At 35.9% G+C, this 24164-nt stretch overlaps 1 protein-coding gene across 1 annotated transcript in view; it reads left to right on the forward strand.

Moving 5' to 3' along the window:
• LOC137393076 (terminal uridylyltransferase 4-like) overlaps positions 1-24164 on the forward strand; it is a 32536-nt gene continuing 8372 nt past the window's right edge. The window contains exons 1-22 of the mRNA XM_068079477.1: positions 1-133; positions 2571-2597; positions 5707-5772; positions 6571-6639; positions 7416-7622; positions 9137-9286; positions 9422-9517; positions 9663-10070; positions 10467-10627; positions 10980-11099; positions 11535-11721; positions 13126-13266; positions 13712-13911; positions 14796-14903; positions 15005-15073; positions 15735-15906; positions 16849-17018; positions 17644-17851; positions 19615-19701; positions 20688-20824; positions 21795-21960; positions 22509-22696. Of these exons, the coding sequence (XP_067935578.1) occupies positions 5727-5772; positions 6571-6639; positions 7416-7622; positions 9137-9286; positions 9422-9517; positions 9663-10070; positions 10467-10627; positions 10980-11099; positions 11535-11721; positions 13126-13266; positions 13712-13911; positions 14796-14903; positions 15005-15073; positions 15735-15906; positions 16849-17018; positions 17644-17851; positions 19615-19701; positions 20688-20824; positions 21795-21960; positions 22509-22696 (3090 nt within the window). The 5' untranslated portion in view covers positions 1-133; positions 2571-2597; positions 5707-5726. The remainder of the gene's footprint in view (positions 134-2570; positions 2598-5706; positions 5773-6570; positions 6640-7415; positions 7623-9136; positions 9287-9421; positions 9518-9662; positions 10071-10466; positions 10628-10979; positions 11100-11534; positions 11722-13125; positions 13267-13711; positions 13912-14795; positions 14904-15004; positions 15074-15734; positions 15907-16848; positions 17019-17643; positions 17852-19614; positions 19702-20687; positions 20825-21794; positions 21961-22508; positions 22697-24164) is intronic.

The following is a 24164-nucleotide window of genomic DNA, read 5'->3' on the forward strand; positions in this document are numbered from 1 at the left end:
GTGTTTTCGAACAGGCACAAGATCATGCTTTATTGATTCATGGTGCTAATTGTCTGAACTAAATGTATTTACACGGATGCAAATTTAGCATCCAAATTAGCATTAATCATACATGCTAATTTACGACACAAAGGTTTGTTTGTTTGTTTGTGAATATTATTTATTGAGGTTTTCTTGAGAAAATACTGTTCTGTTGACCTCATAATTAAAAATTAAAGCTAATATAATGTGGTATAATATGATAATTGAGAATAAAATTGATAGTGGCTACAATAATATGATTTCTATAAGAGGATAATAAGATCGTTGATTGAGCTGAATATATATATATATATATATATATATAGTGTATATATATATATGCAAGCTGAGTTGATTGAGTATTTAGATTCCAAGTTAGTAATTATTAGTATGGTCATTTTTAAAAAAAATTTAACGCGGGTGACACAATACTCTACTATTCTTATGTCAGCTATGGTTGTAAAGTGACAACCGATGGTTTTTAATAATTTTAATTCAATGTTGTTAGTATACCAGTGTTAGTAAACAAAATATAGAATGGTCAGTAGTCACAGTATGGCCAGTTAATCAATATCAAATGACAGCTCATTCACAGGATCTAATACCTCTTCTTTCATAATCTTGATAGCGTTATATTTAAAAGATTGTCTGCCATAGTTCTTATTAATAGATGGTGTTATTAATGAGCATTGTGATCTTAGGCTTATTTGGTGTCTCTCACTATCCTGTTGAATATATTTGTATAGAGCACTGGCCACTGTAGCTACCTCCACTTTGCCTATCAACTGCCTGTAAAAGAAAGAACGCCGACTGGCGAGAGTATGTAGGCCCAATAATCGACGACCATCAGTTACTGAGAAGGATTTAGGTGCTTTGCATATTACTCGCACCGCTTTATTTTGGCAAGCCTCAATTTGGTCTGAATGACATTTACCAAGAAACATAAACAAAGTAGCACAATATTCAAGACGACTTCGGACTATTGAAGTATATATTAATTTAGCATCTTCAACAGACAAAAGATGTCGAATCTTACGAAGAGCATATAAACATTGTTTTGCCTTGGTCACTGTTAGTTTTATATGTGTATTGAAACCAAAATTTGTATCAATTGTGACCCCAAGTAATTTTATATTGTGTTCAATTTGGATTTCAGTGTTGCATAGCTTCAAAGTTCTATTATAATCAACTGCTCGATTCGAGAAAATAATAAATCGTGTTTTTTCAACACATAGAGATAACCCATTAGATAGGTACCAGTTTTGCATTCTATTAAATTGTTCTATTGATAGCATCTGAGAATCTATCTGAGTACTTGCTGAAGAAATAATTACTGTATCATCTGCATAGGAATAAGCGTTTGGATTTTTATCTAGCATGTCATTAACCATCATGTTAAAAAGTAAAGGCCCTAAAATAGATCCTTGAGGGACACCTTTACGAATAGCTAAAAATTCTGACAGAGTATTACCAATTTTCATTGCCTGGCTGCGGTTGGTCAAATAAGACTGAATTAATTTAGTAGCTGATGAACTAAATGAAAAGAAATAACTAAGTTTGTCAACTAGAAGGGAGTGGTCAACCGTGTCAAATGCTTTCTTTATGTCAAGAGACACCAAGGCTACATATTGTGAATCTTTTTTATCAAGGTGACTAGCAATAATGTCAAATATATAATGAAGCATTTGTGATGTTGAGGTCCACTTTCGAAAACCGAATTGTCTACTTGAAAGTTTTTGGTTTGTATCTAAAAATGATTTAATCTGTAAAGATATAATCTTTTCAACAATCTTAGACAAAATGGGAAGTGAAGATATGGGTCTGTAGTTATTACAGCTCAAAGGGTTTCCTTTTTTAAATCGAGGCGTGACAATAGATTTTTTGTAAATGTTAGGAAATTTATTAGTCTTAAAGCAATTGTTAATCAGAAGTGTTAAAGCTGGGATTAGGCTATGAGCTAGTTTTATGTATATTTCAGAAGGAATAGATAAGACTCCGCCTCGTTTTCCTGGTTTAAGGGTTTTGAAGGTAGATTGGATTTCTCTTTCAGTTACAGATTTGAATTTAAAATTATGCTCAGATGTTTGTAACGATGTTAGTGCAATATTAGTTGCTGGGCTATATATATCTGAAAAAAATTTGTTTAAAATCATAGCTACCTTTTTTGGATCTTTTTCAGTAATTCCGTCATTGTCTAGGAAAATTTTGGAAGCACATTTTTTAGATTTTCCCAGTAGTGGGTTTATTTCACTGTAAAATGTCTTGGCATTAGTGCTCAAACGTTTGTTATAGTAATCACGTTTTGCTTGTTTGATGTTTTGCTGAACAAAATTTCGGAATTTTTTATATTGTGCCCATCCACTGTTTAGACACTGCCTAGGTCTATCGGAGCTGACCACTTTCTTGTAAAACCTGTTTTTCATAGCAACTAGCTTTTTTAGATCAGAATTTAACCAAGGTGGAGAGTCTCCACGAACTCGTAACTGTTTAATTGGAGATAATTCAACTACAAGAGAATTAACCCACTCTTCAATTAACGTTGGTCAAAGGTAAACCTATAGACGGGCCATTTTCAGGTAAGTTTCAGCTGTATATCATTGGTTTCATTGAAGTTGTAGGCAATAAACAGCGAGTAATCAAGTCTTTCGAATAGAATAAAATAATTTAGCACCATGAAACGTTTTTAAACTCCCGAAAAGCGTCTACTCAGTATAGCGAGGTGCTCATAACCCTGACCTTATCTGGAAAGAAAGCAAGAATGTTATTTATAGCCACATTGTGTATCCTGCGACAGTTTTGATGCAATACAGTAATTCCTTCACTACCAATAACTATTTGGTTGCAAATTACTATTGAGGTGTATAATCATTTCGTAATGCATGTGGTAGTACCAAGTGTAACAATGGGAATCACGAGAGAGTAAATGCAGTAATTGAGGTAGTAACACCTATAAATACCAACGATATGAATGTAAAAGTAACATCCTTGTTATCTGATAGCAGTCTTAAAAAGCGCCAAATGGGAACTGACAAGGCCCTTACCAGTCATTTTTCTTTGGCTTTGGTAGTGAGGGCCAAATTACAGTAGTTTATGGAAAGCAGGTCAGGGGTGCAAGACTGCCAGTAGATGTTGCAAGTAAACGCCAAAGTGAGGAATGAAGACTCACCATGCTAGTGCTTAGATTTCATTCAAACGTCCTTGAATGCTATTTCCAGTGTAGCTTTTTCAAGGTGTTGGATTGTGTTTATTGCAAGCGGGGTTTTACAGAATCATCAGAAGTTGTTCCCCATTCCACAAAATATCATTTAAAGCTTCATCAAAAGAGGGCAGATGAAAGAGCCAGTCATAAGATTTTCAGATTCTAGAATATTCATCAAGGAGCATAAAATCTAGATCCTAAATAATACTACGAATCTAACTCTCTTATTTTTGCTTCACGAGAATTTAATTTGTTAAACCGATCGAAATAGTAACAAAAATGTATCAGAAAATAGTTCAATTTGTAGGGAACCTGTGAAGTAGCCTACTAATTTTGGTTTTAAAACGGGAATTAGCAGTATGTTCTTTGTTTGTCTTTTTGCATGTGGCTGAAAATTTGATCACTAAAACTCTGTAAGACTGACCAGTCGGCATGCTAAAAGCATTAAGCCAACGAGGGGTATAGATTTTCAACTGTATCTCAAAAGCCTTGATGATATAAATGAGGCGCCGCGCACAGACATCGAAAGCCTTGTCTGTTTATTTATTGGTAACACAGGCTCTCTTCTGGTTAGGCTGTGAAGTTGGGCTGGTTGCAGGAAAATCGTCGTTTGTAACTTTGGACTTTGCATCCTAAACTGGTGTTGCCAAATTCTTCAGGAATCTTTTCCATCTTAGAATGGGTTAAACTACATTATTCTTTACCACCCATTAATGAACACAAGTTAAGGTGAAACTCTGTCTAAATTCTTCCAGGATGACGTGTATAGACAGACTTTTGCTTTAACTTTCTCTGACTAGCCGGCCAAGCCCTTTTTCCAAGACTATCTGCCTAACAAATCATCCTTTTCATTTATTATGCATATTATTTTCATGTAGCTTAACTGACATATATATATATATATATATATATATATATATATATATGTATACATTTATTTCATTCTCTGTGGCATTTCTCTGTGCATTTCATTCTCTGTGGCTTTTTCCAAGACTATCTGCCTAACAAATCATCCTTTTCATTTATTATGCATATTATTTTCATGTAGCTTAACTGACATATATATATATATATATATATATATATATATATATATATATATATATATATATATATATATATATATGTATACATTTATTTCATTCTCTGTGGCATTTTGTAGCTTAGTTGTTTGGTTTTTCACCTTGGTACCTTGATAATTTAAATACAACCCATACAACCTACATCAAACTATGGTCACTATCTAAACAAAAAATAAAAATTAACCCAATTACAGACCAATAATAAAGGCTAGTATAAAGCACTACCCAGGGAGGGTAGCTTGATTAGCCCAACAAGGATAAATTGCTATGCAAATTGTTGTGTAATGCCCCTACATACATCAGTTTACTTTTGGCATTAAGCAAATAAAATTAATTGTGGAATAGAATTAATTTTGCGAAAACCCGCTGTCAATAGTAGACTAAGACAAACTATTAGCAAGCCTTAACAGTATTGGACAGCTATGCTTGTCGGCCGCTGTTGGCCAATCTATTGGGACACATCGTTTCAATCGTTCACAGATAAGTTGTTGGGAGCTATTGTTAGCACAGTCAGTGCAACAATTGCTTTATTGTTTATATTACTGATTTTGGATGGTGTAAAATTCCTCTCTAAATAAATAAATAAAATTTGCTTAGGTAATGTTGGAAGTTACCTCCCATAAACTACAGAAATTCATAATTTACTAGTTGGTAATATCTGAAATCAGGTATTCTGAGTTAGTAATTTCTAAACAATTATCTAATTGCTTCCACATTTGGTAGCTAGTACATGCTTTTATGTAAATATTGTTTGAGGCTATTGTGTAAACTAGAAGAACTTCAAGCAAATTAGTTATCTACCAATAGCAACTATGAGAATAGTACTAACAGTGAAAGTATGTTAATTTGTGCAAAATCTTTTTTATGGTTTTTTGCAGCTTCGTTTGTTGATGTTAATAAGAGTCACATGCGCCTTCACAAACAGATGACTTCAAATTAAAGTAAAATTTACAATCAAATATTTAGCTTATCAACAATGAAATGGAGCTGAACATATTGTCTCATTTCTCTGTAGAACTGTTTACTGTGCGCTTATAAAACTCCGAGATACTGCCTCAACAAGATTCAGTAAAGAAGTCTTAAAATAGTGCAGTTTCAATAAAATCTTTTTGTTTTGTACATTCATCTAGTTCTAGTGAACTATTCAAGTCATCTGTCTGTGAGCCGATGCTCAATTTTAATCCATCAAAAAACTTCCTTTGTTACCCTGAAATCTGTAAGCAAGCTTACACGTATGAGCTTGTACTATTTTAATCTACAAGATACTTATAGACTAAGATAGTATGTATTACCTTAGTCTATACATCATGCTTTCATTTTAGCTTTTCAATTTTCTCTATATCATTATTTCATTACTGATATTGCTTCAGTTTTAGTACGAAAATTTGTATTGATTTGTTTTAGACGAGTTTTAGTAAAGTGTGATGATGGATGGTACCCAACAGCATGTCCACAATTCGGATGTATCAGGTGTGTCATGATGACTCAATACGATGTCACTACACTACAGAATTTTTCTAAACGTAGTAAAAAAATTATACCAGTTTGAAAAAATTGTAAACTAATGTTATAAAAAACTACACACTTTCTGAAACAAGTTTCATGGTTAGTTAAATTATATATTACCTATATCTGAGTAAGTAGACTTGATAAGCTACATTCAGTGTACTGTAAAAAGCTGTTTTTTTGTGATGGTATTTCATGCGTTATTGTAATTTCCTTCCTGCTAGTAGCCTATGATTGTTAGTCATTTTAAAGCATGACCATTTGCTACATTAATGGTATGCGATCAACTAAGGACATTGAAGTTTGTCTGTTATCGCCAAGTATATGTGGCAATACTTCCCGAAATGATTTAAGACCACTCGCTGCTTTTAGCCTGCCAGTATCATCATTTGGAATTACTGCCTCCAGCCTTCCTGTAAGCTGTTCGATGTTTACGCACACGAACTGGCTTATTTAATTCATTGAAGTTGTGCTCAGTAGTTATTACAAGTGGAGTCTTATTATAATTGACAGTAATTTACAGAGCCAGGAAAATCCATTCTTGAAGAATCCCCTTTTGGTGAAGCTATTGACGTGACATAGCGTTATGAAAGCCATTGTGAAACAAAGGAAATTTGTATTGACACACACACACCACACACACATACATGTGAAGTTTTGTGTAACCTTCCCATCTTTTCTGAATATATCGGTATGAAGGAATAGGGTGGTGGAGCTGTAAATATGCTGCTTTGTATGAATATTCTACCTGAATTATTCTAGGGTCAGCAACTAAAAGCAAGAGGAGAAGTAGAAGGAAGGAAAGGAATAAAAACATGGCTACTCAACGAGGTGAGAAAAGCTTTCATAGAATAAATTGTATTGCGTTGATCAACATGGTTCTTTACCTTTCATTCTAGTGTACGCAGTATTCACAGGATGTGTGATACGTGTAGTACACACCCTCATACGATGAGGTCACAGGATGTGTAATACGTGTAGTATACACCCTCATATGGTGAGGTCACAGGATGTGTGATACGCGTAGTACACACCCTCATACGATGAGGTCACAGGATGTGTGATATGTGTAGCATACACACTCATATGGTGAGGTCACAAGATGTGTAATACTTGTAGTATAAACTCTGTTATGATGAGGTCATTATATGAATGACATAGTTTTGTATTTACCGATCACTTTAGTATATTTACACATACTAAAGTGGCAGACGACTCATCAGTGAAAATACAGAATTGAAGTCTGTTATTGGTGCATATTGTTCTCTCAAGCTGTTCGGTCTAGTTCTCTAAACCTGATCTGCGAACAAAAAGTCGGGTTGTCAATACAATTGAGTCAGTCCCGTTTAGTCATTTGTGTTGACCACTGATTTCTCATGTCGTAGTCTCTACATGGTGCCCTCTCTCAGTCACTGCCTTCTGACGCGGAGAGAAATTCATTTGGGTAGGTTTCTTTGGTTTAGTGACTTGTCTCGGTGTAGCTATGAACAACTGCTTGCAATTTTGCACAGCATGAATTAGCGGTTCCAGATGACCTTTCAGATATCAATACGTTGGGGGAATTATATTCAAATACATCTTTAGGTGATGTTGTATGTGTGTTTTAGTAGGAAACCCTCAGGACCCTGACGAGTGCATAGCTCCGCAGTCACCAGTGCAGTTGCATCATGCACAGTCTGCTGGTCTATTGCAAGAGAAACAGAGTCTTTCTCCTGCTGTGCAGAAGCTTTTTGACTCTGTTAAAGATCCTGTGAACCTGCAAGTTACCGTCACAGGACGTGGTCGTCATGTGGTTACACCACATTACTTTCCAGGTTGGTTTCTAGTGATCTCAGTCCAAGGTATGGTTGACCCATCATCACTCCCGTCATTGCCAGGGCCTTGATCTGTCCATCATTCCTTCAGCTGTAGATGAATAGGCATGACATAGTTATTTACCAGCTCAGTAAATACATGTACTGTCAAACTTAGACTCATGATTACATCTACAATGAAACTTTTTTCGACATACGATATAAACATTGAGAAAATATTTGCCTCGTCGTACCAAGTAGTTTACACCAACTTATACCCAAAATTCTCTAGACCTCACATTGGTGAGCACAACTAATAAAGCTGCTAGAAATTAAAAGATAACATAAATACAATAAACAATATATAAAGTAAGGTCATTTACAATATATCTAGCTTAAGGTAGAATCGGTTATGGTGTATATCTATCACTCATTCTATCCCCAAACCTGCACATTGCTGCGTCTATACTTACAACTGACATGTCTCTAAAATAGTTTTTACCTGTCTACCTGTTTTTAGTTTTGCATTTACCCATCTACACCTGCATTTACCTGTCTACACCAGCATTCACCTGTATACACCTGCATTTATCTGTCTACACCTGCATTCACCTGTATACACCTGCATTTATCTGTCTACACCTGCATTCACCTGTCTACACCTGCATTCACCCGCCTACACCTGCATTCACCTGTATTCACCTGTCTACACCTGCATTCACCTGTCTACACCTGCATTCACCTGTCTACACTTGCATTCACCTGTCTACACCTGCATTCACCCGCCTACACCTGCATTCACCTGTCTACACTTGCATTCACCTGTCTACACCTGCATTCACCTGTCTACACCTGCATTCACCTGTCTACACCTGCATTCACCTGCCTACACCTGCATTTATCTGTCTACACCTGCATTTACCTGTTTCTATAATTATGTAACAACAAAACTCTCTTTTTATTGATTCTTTAATATTTTAGTTTATACATTAACTTTTCTATATATGTTTTATATCATGCGTTTTTTTTAATCCCATATGTAATTATTTGAAGTTTTTTCATTCTTTTTTGGCTTTGCAACAAATCAAACAAAGTACTATGTATTTTTATAAGAATTTTTGCTTCAACATGTAATGGTTTTGACATAAGAAGCAAGTATTAGAATGGATTAACTTCATATGTTGAGGTTGTATTGTATCTGTTGTGGAATTCAAAGATGAGAATATTTTATTCTTGCTCCAGAATTAAAACGTGCTCTTCACTTATCACCAGTATTGGTGTTTTCTACATGAAGGCTGCCGGAAACCTGGTGTAAAATGGTTATTTTCAATTGCAGCAGAGCCAACACCTCCAACTAATCTAGATTACTGATCACTTGCTATTATGGGTTTGTGGTGATCAAAGAATGTCAAAGTAGCGGTCAAATGGAAGTGGCGCTCAATTAAAGGGTGGCGCTCTATTTTTCAACCTTTCTTCTATAGTGGTGGTCAAATAAAAGTGGCATTTAATTAGAGTTATGGTATTTTCATTTGCAGCTGAGCCAACACCTCCAACTAATCTAGATGTCCGAAAAAACACCCATGAGCAGGTTAATTGTCCGGCAAATAACCTTCAAGTGGAAGGTAGCTTTGAGCAGAGCTGGCCAACACTAGGAGACTCGTCATATGGCAAAGTCCAGCGCACTGGTAAGAATATAATATGGCTAGGATTTGTACATTTGTAGGATCGTCGCCTGGGCAATATTAGCAGTAAACTAGTCTTGGTACCCGGCTATGCTTATCACGTGAGTTTGTATGAAGTTCTAAATGCTTTTAATGCAGAAGATCATTGTGATCCAAAGATAAAAAGGATAAGAAAGCGGAAAGGCAAGCAGAAGGGGACTGTCATTTCACCTTCAGATGATCATCCCAATAATAGTGAGTCATTTTCTACTTTTGTATTATATATATGATATATATTTGCTAAACTTTGAGCTTCTGCAGTTTTCACCTACAACCAGCTGCCGCTAATATTTGTTAGCATGTTTATGTTACATGTGATTCTGATTCAAAATATTTTTAGCAGCCATTGAAGAAGTTACACACAATATGGAAAACACATCGCTAAATCGGGAGTCGGTAACTTCATCTGAAGAGGCAGGAACTACTAATAAAGGGAGTCAGCACTCAGACTATAGTGACAACATGCCACCAATCTCCCCATTGCAGGAGACAACACCTGCTGTTCAGTCAAATCGGGCTGCAAAGGTTTCGTCGAAGCATGTCGCCAAGACCCAATCAGAACAAGACAGCAAAATAAAAATAGAGACGCCTGGAACTGTCCAAATAAAGCAGCAGGCAACTTCTGAATCGAAACAGAAAGCAGTTGCTTCAGTGGACAAAAACGTTCATACTGCAATGTCTGAAAAACCAGTGGAAAAGCCTGCAGGACCAGCCGTCAGTCCTATAGAAGACAAGTCAAAGTCATGTGGTAAAAACAATTGGGCAAATAAATGTTATTGGTAGTAGGTTTTCAGGCGTGTTTTATTATAGATGCGAGGGAACAAATATTGTAAAATGATCATCAAATCATTTAAAGTTTACATTTAAATACAATTACTTAGGGTTGTTATTGCTACCATTTATCATAAAGCTAAAATAAGCGTTATTTCAGCTACAAACTTGTTAGGAAGGCATTTGGTGGTTGCTAATCATTGCTCAGCAGGCATTAATAGGAGTAGGCAGATTGCTCCTACCTTGGCTTTTTAATTTCTAGATATCACTCAGCAGATGACTCAATGTTAAGTTATTTTATTTAAAATTTGATTAGTTATGACGCTGCTGGGATGTGAAAGATCATTTGCTATATTGTGGAGGCATATTTTAGAGGATTCAGCGACAGAAGCATCTACAGTTTCATCTGGAAAGAAAATGGCTTCAAGCTCTCCGCACAACTTGTTCACCCAGTATGTGAAGGCCTTCAAAGATGAAGTTGGACCAAAATTCATCCAAGAATTGGACATTGATTTCATCCGCCCATTGTCAAAGGTCGGCCTAATTCTCTTTTCTCTCTCTTATACTAAGTTTTATGTTTAAGTATGAATTAGATTGAGGTAATTGCATGTTTTATCATACTATGGTTTGAGGTCCTGTTAAAGGTCTTTGCATTAAATTTTGTGCATTTCGAAAGATTTTTTCAAAGCACTTGTTCACTGGCCGAGAATGGTAGAAGAGAGGGCTATACTTTTTAAACAGGCATCGACATGGCATAGTAAAGTGTATCACAATTGTGCTAGTTTACTGAGGAAGACGACTCCTAAAGCATTACATGCAATAAACTTCTTTAACATGAAGGAAGCAGTCGCACAAATTTATTTTTACTTTAGTGCCTTTGTTGTAGAAATCTTCAAGATTCCCAGAAGCCCATTTCTACTGTAGACTGTGTGAGTATCACATGAGCAGCTCTGAAGAAGTGGAGGAGCATAGGAGAAATGAGGATGGACACGTCAGGCGCAAAAGGGTCAGTGTAGGCGTAGTAACGTAATGTACACATTACAACTCTAAACCTTTTTTGTTGGTGATAATGGAAAGGGTTAGGCATGAACCGAAGGGATTTTATCATTCCTAGTTTTTGAGTGCAAGTTTTTGAATGCCTATGAAATGAACTCTGAAAATTAGCGTTAATACATCTCAACCATTTCAAACATATCATTGAATTTTTAATCTATAGATAACAAAATATTTCCATTTCAATCTCGTTATGAACCAAAGTTCCTAGTAAATATTAATAGTCATGTGTTTATCTGAACTATTCCTTGTTTTAGCTCAAACTGAGAAGGCAATGTTTATAGACAAGTAGGTCTTTCTAGAATGTCATACAATTTTTCTTGTAAAATATCTTCATTGTTCCTTGAGCGTGTGCTGTTCTTACGCTAATGGCCGGCTGCTTATTTAGGTCAGGTCTGGTGATGAGTTATTGAAAAACATTCCCATACCTACCAACAGTCACCTGCAGGCGTTATCCTCCTACCTTGATGAGACGTATGAACATGTGGTGTTGCCGGCCAGTGAGGTGGCCGCTCGTAAGGCAGTTGTTGATAAAATGGAGAAAGACTTGCAAGCGTATTCAAGTTCCTTGGAATGTAAGTGAGAAATCATACGGCAGCAATATACTGTATATTTTTTCCACACAAATATTTTGTGAACAACACCAGTTCAAAATGGCTATGTAGTTCAAGATGGCTATGTAGTTCAAGGTGGCTATATAATTCAATATAGCTATATAGTCCAAGATGGTTATATAGTTCAAGATGGCTATATAGTTTAAGATAGCTATGTAGTTTAAGATGGCTATATAGTTCGAGATGGCTATATAGTTCAAGATGGCTATATAGCTCAAGACGGCTGTAAAGTTCAAGATGGCTATATATGGAAGTTATGATCACCGTAGCTGTACAAGCTATAACTTTTTCCAAAGATAAATGTAGTGCTTATTTCAATGATGAGATTCTACTAACCTGCAACTGTCTTCTGTGTAAATTACTAATACAGCGCCCCCTCGAGTTACGGTGACCTTGTTATACGATTTTTTTGCCTTATGATGTGGAACACAATGTTTTTTCGCCCTTGCCATACAACGATTTTTTTCACCATATAATAAAAAATTTTTTTCTCGAAATTGGCAGTTGTTCTGAATACATCAGAATAATAAAGATGCAAATACACTATTCGCCGAAATCCCTCCCACAACGTATGAAAGGGATATGATGCTTGCACTCTCTCTCTCTCTCAGTTCAGCGTTATTCATTATAGTGACAAAAAACGTAAACAGATGGTGATAAAACTTTAGCCAATGACAAAGTTGAAGTTTAGTAAAATGCATACTAAAATTTAGTTTTAAGTGTTTGTTCAGTAAGTTAAATTCAACATTTATGTTATACCTCTGTCTTGAAGGTAAGAACTCCCTGTGGTACATACTGGACATAGTACATTGTAGTGTTAAATCTTATTGCAAGTTATAACCACTAAATACACTAAAGTTATTGTAGATAACCATAGTTAATAAGGTTAATATATTATTTTGATACTAATTTTTAATATATGCAGTACATGTATAAAATTTTGATGATTTTTACCCGAGGGTGTTTACAAGAGATGATTACTATGGGTTTCTATACCCCTCTATACAACATTTTTGCCTTACGATGCCAACACTGGAATGATTTAAAATCATATGCCGAGGGTTTCACTGTTTATAACTATTTGCTCTTTTTTATTGTTTTGTAAGCTGATATCAAGCTCAGCTGATTGCATTTTGCTTAATTTTTTGTTTTATGAACCTCTCTGACACATCTCTATTGTTATTATTGTAAACCTTTATGATTGTTCTAAATCAGGATTGTAAGTAAAGAGCGAAGAGCATATCATTAGCATATAAGATCTGAGAAAGTTGGGTGAAGAAATTGAGGCAATGCATAGAATTTCACCAATATGTACGCCGTTGGCATGATGGGAGTTGAACTGGGATATTCCATGCCTTGTTTCAGCTTTACGACTGCAAATATGTGGCTCTGTCAAAGCTGGCTTTGCGTTAAGAGGCAGCAACACCAATGTGCGAATTATCACACCAAAAACTGCCAACCTGGCAACTGTGATGACTGAGATATATGATGCACTCGTTGCACTAGGTAACCTTTTCATCACTGTCAGTGTTGTCTTCCCTTGATATTATTCTTTCTCCAATCAGACAGCAGTTGTAGTATAGCTTGCTGTATCATTAAAGCATTGCTTTTGTTTAAAACTAGATGATGTATCTCATCAGCTTGTTAACCAACTTTTCACTCGCTGTCCATTCTCTCTATTCTTTTCCTCTAGCCAGTTATTTTGTGTATGTATAGACATCATGCAACATGGCAGACTCAGCATTAGTAAACTATCATAGAAATTGTCATCTCCTACACCGCTCTTACGCTTTATTGCTAACCAAAGCACTACTTGCATATTAACTGCATACTAATAAAATTTCTGAAAAAGTTTTAATATACATTTTTGATCGTTTCAGATGCTGATAATTTTACTTTTAAAATTTTGTAATTATCTTCTCTTTTAAATCGAAATGGTATTGCTTACTAGGCTCTCCCTACACAGACATAGAAAAGGAGTTCGCAAGCAAAGCTCCCTTCATCAGTGTAGCTATCGATGGTCTCACAGGCACATTGTGCCTACAGTTCCTTGAAGAGAGCTACTATATATCCAACATGCTTCTCTCTTGCTATTCTCGCTGGCACTCTCGTCTCAAGCAGCTTGCAGTTCTCTTTAAACATCTTGGAAGGGTTGGTCTGAGTTAACAATTATAAGAGTTTAGACAATGGCGTCATAACTGGTTAGCTGTGGCGGTGGAAATGCCACGCCTCCAATTGATAACATATTACTGAGACACTAACTTTGACCTTCCAAAAACCCACTTCAAAACGAAGCTAGGGTTATTTAACAACAAAAATTCTACTTCATTCTTTACTTTGTTGGTGATTTTTATCTATTAGAAGTTTTCCTTTCCTAAATGTTTAAAAAAACTCCAAAATTGTATATCAAATAATTGGTAAAATCCGTTCTTTGAATAATAATTAATTTTTTAATTATTAGAATTTAAACTTATTTGTTAGTTTAGACTAATATAAAAGTCTTTCAGCCAATATTTATTTTTTAGCACTGGTTCTAAGCTTCAAAAAGTTAAAAAAAATTCAGTTTTATGCGAATGTATGCAAATTTTCTGAACGTACGCTGCCACCGGAAGTGAAGCTTTTTATAAAACTATGTTTACATGATTGTCGATACTCTTCTACGTTCTACTCAGGGGTTAGTCTCTTTGAATTTAACCATTTAATTTTCAACTCCAGTATGGCTTTTAATGATTTTGCGTTTTTCGCTGCCAATGTGTAGTGAATACGCTCATACACAGGCAGTTTAGTCAAATACAACTGCACCATGACAATCACTTCACAAAGGTGTGTGGAGTCATTAGTTGCTAGCCTGCTGGAAATGTTTTGAACGCATATTATATTATTATTGTTGTGTATATTATTGTGTATATTATATTGTGTACTTTCTTGTGTATAGTTTATATATTATGTAGGTGTCTGTTTAAATCATTTTTGCTAATGTGTTCCAATAACTGAAGGTGGAGAGATGTGTTTATAAAAGATGTGTTACGTTCTAGATAGGACATATTTCTGATATAGCCCAGGGCGCTTTACCTCCCTACTGTCTAACACTGATGGCAGTCTTCTTCTGTCAACAACATGATCTCACTCCCGTGCTCTTTGAGGTATATTTGACTATATTTCTATTTTGACATCATTGGTTAGTTTGCTGTACACCTGGTAGTTACAATTTTAATATCTCATCTACCACCCGTTTACATTGCAGAATACAGACCTGGAAGTGAAAACAGAAGCAGAGTTCCAAGGCAACATTGATGAGCTGGTTCTTAATAAGGTGGGCTGATTCAATGCCAGTCTCGAGCTTCAAGAACCATACCTAATGATTTTGGAATTTATTCGCTGTGTTTTTTAGAGGACTTTAGACGAAGGAAAACCGTGTATTGTGATATAATGATTAATGGCGAATGGTGACTTTTTTCCTAAGAATTTTATGTATAGCCGTAGTAATTCAGCATTTCTATCTGAAAAATGTTGTTTACAAACCATTATGTAATAACATGTTGTCAAATTTTGTGGCTGTTAGTGAGACTTGCTTTAAAAGTTCAATTTTGGAAATGCAGTCAGCAATGCCACTTTTGACCTCAATTGCATTGGGTTAGCGTTAATGCCGTTAATAGAATTTTTTGTTACGACTGTTCGTTTTATGTGGCTCTCATGATTTCAATATGACGGGTGCATCAAATAAAACAGGCGAATATATCCCTATGAACAAAAGGTACATCTACATAAAATTGCTTTGCATAACCAACAAGTTCCCTAGTCTTCAATGCTTTGATGCAAGATGAATTAAATTATAGATAAATTTGGTGCGTCAAAATTCATTTTCAACCTTATGTCAGGGTTTAAACTAGCTTTAGCTGGTCATTTCATCATCATACCCGCTTAGTTAATTCTACTGTAATGATATGCTTTATGTTTCTGTTCTTTTAATTCAGTCGAGATTCACAGTCAACATAGAAGAGAAGTCTATTGGAGAGCTCTGGTTAAACCTACTCAAATATTACAGCCTTCAATTTAGACAGGATATACACTGCGTAAGCATCATGTCTCGCAGGCTGATAATGAAAGCCTCTAAGGCCTGGGGCTCTAGGCGACTCGCTATTGAAGGTATAGCTTTTTGGTTATGCTTAGTCTATAGTTTTCTTTATCCTTGAGCAATAGGGTATTTATCCTTGAGTGCATAGGGTATTCATCCTAGAGTGCATAGGGTATTTATCCTTGAGTGCATAGGGTATTTATCCTTGAGCCATAGGTATCTCTCCTTGAGTGCATAGGGTATTCATAGAGTGATACATGTCTGCAGTTTGCAAATCTTGGCTAGTGCTTATCTACACTGTCTAGCTTGGTTTTGTAACCTAAGAGCCAGTGTGGTACGTCTAGAACCTTAGTATGGCTTCTATTTTCTAATATGAATCGTAGAAAACAGTTACATGTACTTAGCAATAGTGGTAGCGAGGTAATGGAATGGAGTTACCACTAGACTTTTTGTTACACAGTACCATAAGGCAGTGGTTCTTAACCTGTTTGTTTGGACTCTAGCGGCTGAGTGAGTCAGTCTCAATGGTTCGGTATAGGTTTGTTATAGGCACCCGCAGAAGTCATGCTAATTTGCAAGGTCATGTTTTCAAAAAAAGATATGTAATTTGTTGTGAGTTCATGCATTGTATTGGTTTTGGTCTTTGAACACAGTAATGTTACTGCGCAGTTTATTGTGCACCTGTCAAATATATATAAGTCTCGAATGTTTATTGAAAAATAAAATATGAACTTTTTAACATTGGAGACTTATATATCTTTGACTGGCGCACAAAATAAACTGTTCACTTAGTTTATTTTCATATAGGTTCATATTTTTCTATATGAACTTAGGTTAAGTTCATATTTGATTTTTCAATAAAGAAGGGTTCAGTGAAAGCACAAATGAAACTGGTGGAGTTAAGTACGTCCAACAAATTAAGAACCAGTGATCTAGACACTAGTATAGCTTCTGATGTTCACGCAGTTCTTGCCAAGGAGATCATCTCATCAGTTTTATTTCTACCTTGCCAGATCCTGCCATACCTAAACGCAATCTCTGCAAGACGGTCAGCCATACACGAGTTTTTGAATTTATATGTGATGTAATTCGTACAAGCTATAAGTATTTCGGAGTTCCTCAACTAAGTACAGGGCCTGCCTTCACTAGGATGTATTTCTCCAAATCACAGGCTATGAAGCGGGTAATAACTTTTCCCATTTTGTAATAAGATTAGGTCAGTCTTTTCTCTTGCATTAACTACAATTGTATCAAACAGAACGGTGAAGGACAAGCCAGCGAGCGGATCTCTTTCAAATTCCTCAATTGAAAAACTTATCCAATTTTGGTCCGTTGAATAGTGAGATAATGAGAATGCTATTTGTCCTCTGAAGGTTCAGTGCTGTGGGCTGAGTCACCATATCTTGTTTTTTATAGCAGTTTTTTTAAACGTTTTTTATATGCAAAAATACTCGTACTAATTTTGCAGTTTTTTCAGGCAACTGCAAGCAAATTAAACCGAACAAAAACACCAAAAACTGCTTTTCAATCTAAAGAGTGAAGCCGTGTTGCTTGTCTTTCTCACATTTCGTGTACCACTTGTCGTCCACTCACCATAGCATGAGCTCAGCTAGTGGTGTTGTATTTTTTCATATAGCATAGGTAGCAATGGTAATTGTATATTGGTGGAGAATGCTTGCAGTAAGAAGTTGGGAGACCGCTATTCAACACCGCAAAACTTGTGTGTGATATGTAACATGTTTTTGTTGAATTTGTTGAGTTTAATTCACTTTTCTAACCACCCTTATTACATTTGTATGATATCACAGAATGGAGCTCAGTCAGCTGATATCATCAAGCCAAATGTGACATCATCTGACAAGGAGTTGGCGGAGGCTCTTCCTACGGAATCTGGTTTAGATAGTAGCAAGCCTCTATCTACCCCCAACCAAGGGGAGGAGCTTGTGGTGGTCAACACAGAGGACTCCTTACCTTCTACCTGCGGGCCTCTCTCTACGCCTGACTCCACTAACACTGGTATAACTCATCGATTATGGCTGGTTGTGGAGTTGTCTTTCTCTATTTGTCATTGTCTATTGCTTTGTCTATTTTCTTGCAATAGATCAGGAAAATTAGCAGATGTTACCAATTACCATCTAGACGAAGGTGAACATGCTATAGGTTCAAATGTTTATGCGTTAAAAAAAAATTATGTGAAGCTTTTGCTTCCGACTACATAAAAAATTTCATATAATGTAAGTGGCAAGTCGGGCGAGTTTTTAAATTCGATTTGAATATTAGCTTATCTCACTGCACTTGCGAAAGAAAAACGCCGTGCGTAATGCGTTATATCTATTATATCTACCTTTTGCGACATTTCAGTTCGTCGGAATAGATCGTTAAATGTGTTGACAACAAGGAGAATAGGATAGCGGCGGAATTGTTCATAAATACTTAGAGGCGATCTATCGGTGCGGTTGTTACAGTGTCGGTCTACCAATCTGAATGTCACGAGTTGGAGTACTGTCGAAAGTTATCTTTTATCCTAACCTTGACCCCCTGAATACAGATAGATGACAAACAGGTAGAACTGCTTTTTATAGTAAAACTATTGTTGTTTTGACTTATCATAGACATCTAAAATATTTGTTATTAGTTTTACTTTGCAGAATAGACTGCTGTTTAGAAAAACTAAGCAAATTTTTTTCAATAATCGTCGAAATTTTTGCGCTCCCCATCGACTTATTATAGAATTACCCCAATCATGGTCTATAAAACCAGTGAGATTGATCATAAAAAGGAGAAAAGTTGTCGATGCAAACCAATAATACTGCAGTTACAGTACAGCTCACAAATTAAAAGAGTTCAGTCAAGTTTTTTGTTTGGAAAAATTTTGGAACGGATTAGGCAATTTACATGTATTTACTGTTCTTATGACGTAAATTCCCTATAATGTAAACGTTCCTGGAACGGATTATTTACGTTGTAGGAGCGCCTACTGTACTGTATTTCTGACTAGCTTTTCTAAATGCCATATGCTTCAATGAAATTACATTTAGACCAAGGAAGATGTATGCTGTTTTTACAAAGCGCTCTTGATGTTGTAATTAGAGAACTCCAACATCGTGCAGTCACCCTGAATGCTTCAAGTGAGCTCTGTAAATAAACTAGCGCTATTCTTATAATAAATTTTAGCCATTGTGGGCTTAGCTTGTTTTCTATCTTAATAACACAGCAGCATGTGAGCTATTTCTTTCAGCTACTAATAATGCAATCTTTTGAACAAACTTGGCATGCAGTTGTCAACGAAGCTACCTTAGAAGCTAAAGGTCAACAGCACGCACCATGCTTTTCTATGCAGAGCAGCTCACTTCAGTGCGCCTTTTTGAGCCAACGCTATATAGCCTGCGTACTTTGAAAAACACTCCAGGCTAGCTTTTTTCTCACATGGCTCACTCAGTTACTCTTGCCAATCTAGTATGCCTATGAGCAGGCCATCTAACAATGGTAATAAATTGTTTGACCTCTGACCTGTTTGATTCTCCGCACAAATCTGAGCATGAGTGAAGTCTAGCGGTGCTGCTGTGAAATCTCATCCAGTGTCGAGCTTATTATTTAGACATAAAGTTATACTGTTGCAGCATTATTTAATCTATGTGTCTTTATTCTGGGATGATGATACATTTAAGTAATAATATATTCAGGTGGTAATATATTTAGATGATAATATATTTAGGTGGTAATACATTTAGATGATAATATATTTAAATGGTAATACATTTAGATGATGATATATTTAGATGCAGCCATTCAGGTTAAAGAGGAATCACCGGAAAATGTGGAACCAGCCACCACAATTGGTGGACATACATCGCTAACCAAGGAAGGTGAGTTTTATGGTTTTATGGTTTACCTTTAGCTACTGTATAGGGCTTTACATCACAGTAGAGACTGTCCAATATCGTTCATTTATACCCTCCCTCCACTGTGGAGGGAGGGTATAAATGTATGATGGAGGAACGGAACGGACACAGGTGGAGGCTCCACCTGTGTCCTTGGTGTTTCTCATTAGACAGTGAAGTTTTATGGAATGGTATTTAAAGCAAGGGTTTCATGAGTTGCACATGGAATGACAGAAGTTCGCAAATAATATAATAAGTTTTATAATAAGTTGATGAGGAGCGTACATCTTTGACGTTTATTTACAACGGTTTGCCTTTTTTTAAACACTTAAATATATTCCACAAAGTAAAACTAATAACTTATATTTTATACCTCTACAATAAAGCAAAACAACAAGATATTTTACAAAAAGTGGTGTTACCTGTTTGTCGTCTATTTGTATCCAGGGGTCAAGGTTAGAACCAAAGAGAACTTTCAACGATACTCTAACTCATGACGTTCGGATTGTTGGACTGACACGATAAAACCTGAACCAATCGATCGCCTTTGTATTTATGAATAATTGAACAGCTACCCTATACTCTGTTTTGTCTACACATCTGATGGTTTGTCACGACAAACTAGAATGTTGCAAAAGCTGTATACATATATAAGCGCTATAACGCAATACACCCGTCGTTTTTTCGCAATTGCTGCGAAATAAACTAACATTCAAATCGAATTTGAGAACTCGCCCGACGACACACTTTACGTTATATGGAATTTTTTATGTAGTATGAAGCAAGAAAATACCATAAGTTTTTTACATTATCTGGAAGTTATGTAATAGGAGCGCCTACTGCAATTTAAATATGTGATTAAATGTTTCTGATACTGCATTATTTCACTGTTTGAAATATGTGGAATTATCTTCTCTTTGCTCTATGTTCGAAATACCAGTAATAACAATTAGTATTTTTCACACAATCAGCTCAGAGTGAATCTTCTGCTGCTGACCTGCTAGATCAGGTGATTCCTGCTGACCCTTCTGATGAGATCCTATACGACAAAGAGGTTGTAGCTAAGCTCACAGCTAAAGACATGAAATTTGATTTCCACTCTGAACATGTAAGTGACAATAGCTTATTTGAGGTTATGCAACCTTATGAATGTTACACCGTTAAGCTTTTGCCTTAAAGTGTGATTGTGAGAGGGGCAAGACATTGTTATTGGCCTAAACAGCATCGATTATTGGAAGCCAGGGTAGTACAACTCCTGCTGTAACCTGCCAACTTATGTTTTGTCATCGTTTCACATCCTGAAATATGTTCATGAAATATCCAAATCTAAATTTGTGTTGCACTCTTTTGTGTATTGAAAGTGTTAATAATTGGTAAGGGGCTTTGGTAAAACTATTTTAGATTTGCCTCCCTTAGTTTACCTTTTATGCAATGGTGCGTTCACATACTGCCAGTTTCACATTTTTGCTATTGATACTTCATATAAACACACGAAAAAGCGAAGCATTAAAAAAGCATATGTGTTCCAATTTCTTGTGCAGGTAGAATTGGGAGATTTTGCATGTGTATTCTGTAAACCTGTTTGTTAAAAGCGAAACGAAGTTCATGTAATACTTCACGTTGCCGGCTTTCACTTTATCGCGATAGCGATATACTGATAGCGATACACTGATAGCGATATACTGATAGCGATATACTGATAGCGATATACTGCTAGCGATATACTGATAGCGATATACTGATAGCGATATACTGATAGCGATATACTGATAGCGATATACTGCTAGCGATATACTGATAGCGATATACTGATAGCGATATACTGATAGCGATATACTGATAGCGATATACTGATAGCGATATACTGCTAGCGATATACTGATAGCGATATACTGATAGCGGTATACTGATAGCGATATACTGATAGCGGTATGCTGATAGCGATATACTGATAGCGATATACTGATAGAGCTGTAGCAATCTTGATATCGCTTAGTAATTCACTCAATCAAAAAAATAGTCAAGTCGAAAGAATACTCTCGACTACTATAGTACACCATGGATAATTTGTCTAACAGTTCGCGATAACAGAATTCAAGCTACCCGTATATTGCCGCCAGTGTTCTAAGGCTAACCATACAGCAGAAAACTGTCCAGAAGAACAATTACCACCGTGTGTTCCTCTACCACCACCGACTAAAGTGCATCGTCAAGCCCTTAGCAATCTGCTGAAGGAAATAAAAGGTACAGGTTAATACACACTGTATAATGTAGTCGGGAAGTGGAAATGGTATAGTGGGATGCTTTCATCTTCAGTATTGGTGTTGGGTCAGTGTGAGCTGTATAGGTTTTGGATGGTTTCATCTCGACAGATTTGAGATTGGACGAGTAAAAGCTAACTCATTGCTGTAAAAATGTGTAGTTCCTTATTTTATAAACATTTCAGTAATAATAATATATTTAGAACTCTGCAGCTTGATTCTGTAAACATGGTCTTTTCTTGCTACAAGAAAGCTTGTCACACTCCGTCTGCTTCACAGTTGAAAAGGTGTCAACTATTACGACTCTAGTGTGGCTCCCCGATCTTCATTGTCTCAAAGCCAGTTGTGGTACACTATTTGAGGTTCTCTGCAGGCTACCATTTTTACCATTAGCGAAACAGGTCCATCGGTTTGTGAGATTGGGTTTGTTGATGAAATGATGCCATCTTTATTTTCTAGTTATGTATAGAAGTGGCACGTTGGCACAATATTTCAAAGTTTGTCACTCTAGCGATTGCTCCATCTTTGTAGAGCAAACCGAGTTGTGCTCAGAGCATCTACAGGCACGAAATCAGTTCGTGCAGGAGTTAACATACTGCATTCAGACTTCCTTTCCAAAAGCTCAGTTGTGCCTCTATGGGTCATCCGGAAATGGCTTCGGGAGTGCTGGCAGTGATCTTGACATATGTATGACTTTAGCTGGCACCGAATCCTTAGACGTATGTACGCTATTTTGACTGCGCTTTTGTGGTAGGAATATAATTTTGGATACATCCCCGTACTCAAATGACATCACATATATCTACGTACACTATGTATGTATGTACGTACATACATATGTATGTACGTACATATGTATACATATGTAATACGTACATATGTATGTATGTACGTATGTGTATGTTGTTGGTGTGTTTTTCATCCTTGTTTTGTTAATTTTAAATGTATTATGTTATATTATTGCAAAGACCAACAAGCGTGAAACTTTTTTGCACGGGTACAGATGTTAAACGGTGTAGATTAGGTAAAAAGTTGGCAACGTTTGTAACTGGACAAATAGATTTCTACTGACATCGCAATATTTATAAGATCATGGAGTACAGAAACATCAGGAGGCAAAACAATTGTTTAGGATAATACAGGCCATCATCCTCATTTTTCATTCAATCAAACGATGATGAATATCATATGAAAAGATATATTCTTAGATTACCTCTACTACTCTGAATAAACAGTTTAGCTATTAAGTAAATTAACAAAAAATTAAAAATATTCCGAAATGAAACTATTAAAGTTCATGAACATCGGGGAAAGCAGACGGTTAAATTCAAACACATAGATCTTTTACTGTTGCCGTCTGTCATTTTGTGCCACATTTTTATTGTCTGAAAATATAATTGACAATGCATCAATTACTACTGCATGAACTCTACCATTTTATCATAAGCATATTACTTGGACTGCCCTTGATGGTAATTTTTCAATAGAGAAATATAGATTAATTTTGAAACACGTAAATGATAAATACAATAGTAAATGGTAGCTCTGAAAAGCCTCTCTAGAACTTTTACTATAATATCATAATAAAATTCTAAAACTTGCTTTAAAATTTGGTTTATTCATCAGTCTCCATAAAGTTGACCAAATCGTAAACATTATCCTTTGCTATGTTGTAAACAGAGTAAGGAAATCAGATCCAGTCATACCTTGACATAAAAGCTTAATGCGTTCTGAGCCTGAGCTCGTATGCCAATACACTCGTGTCTCAAAGCGCCACTTCCTATATAAAATAACTAAATACAAATCAATCCATTACCATGCTATTAAAAAATGTTGTGTTAATTGTTTTAATTCAATACCTACGCTAACAAAGTAATAAATACTTATTTAGTTGTTAAAATCTGCAATAAAACGTAACATTACTGTGTACACTGCTGCAAGTTTTTACCTTCGAGGCATATATAGTGGCTAACGGCGGTCTGTGAGAGACTTGAAAGCCATGCGTTCGGTACACCAAACTTTTGTTACACTGTAAAAGCTTTGAGTTTAACTTAGATGAGTTTAACTTACTAAACACACACTTGAAACTAAGTTTTAATCTTTTACTAAACTTACTTTAATTTAATCGTTTTCATTTTTTGTTATCTGTTTTCGGGTTCGTGCTTTTCCCTCACGCTCACTATAACT

This window comes from Watersipora subatra, chromosome 4, assembly GCF_963576615.1.
Source record: "Watersipora subatra chromosome 4, tzWatSuba1.1, whole genome shotgun sequence".
Lineage (NCBI taxonomy): Eukaryota > Metazoa > Bryozoa > Gymnolaemata > Cheilostomatida > Watersiporidae > Watersipora > Watersipora subatra.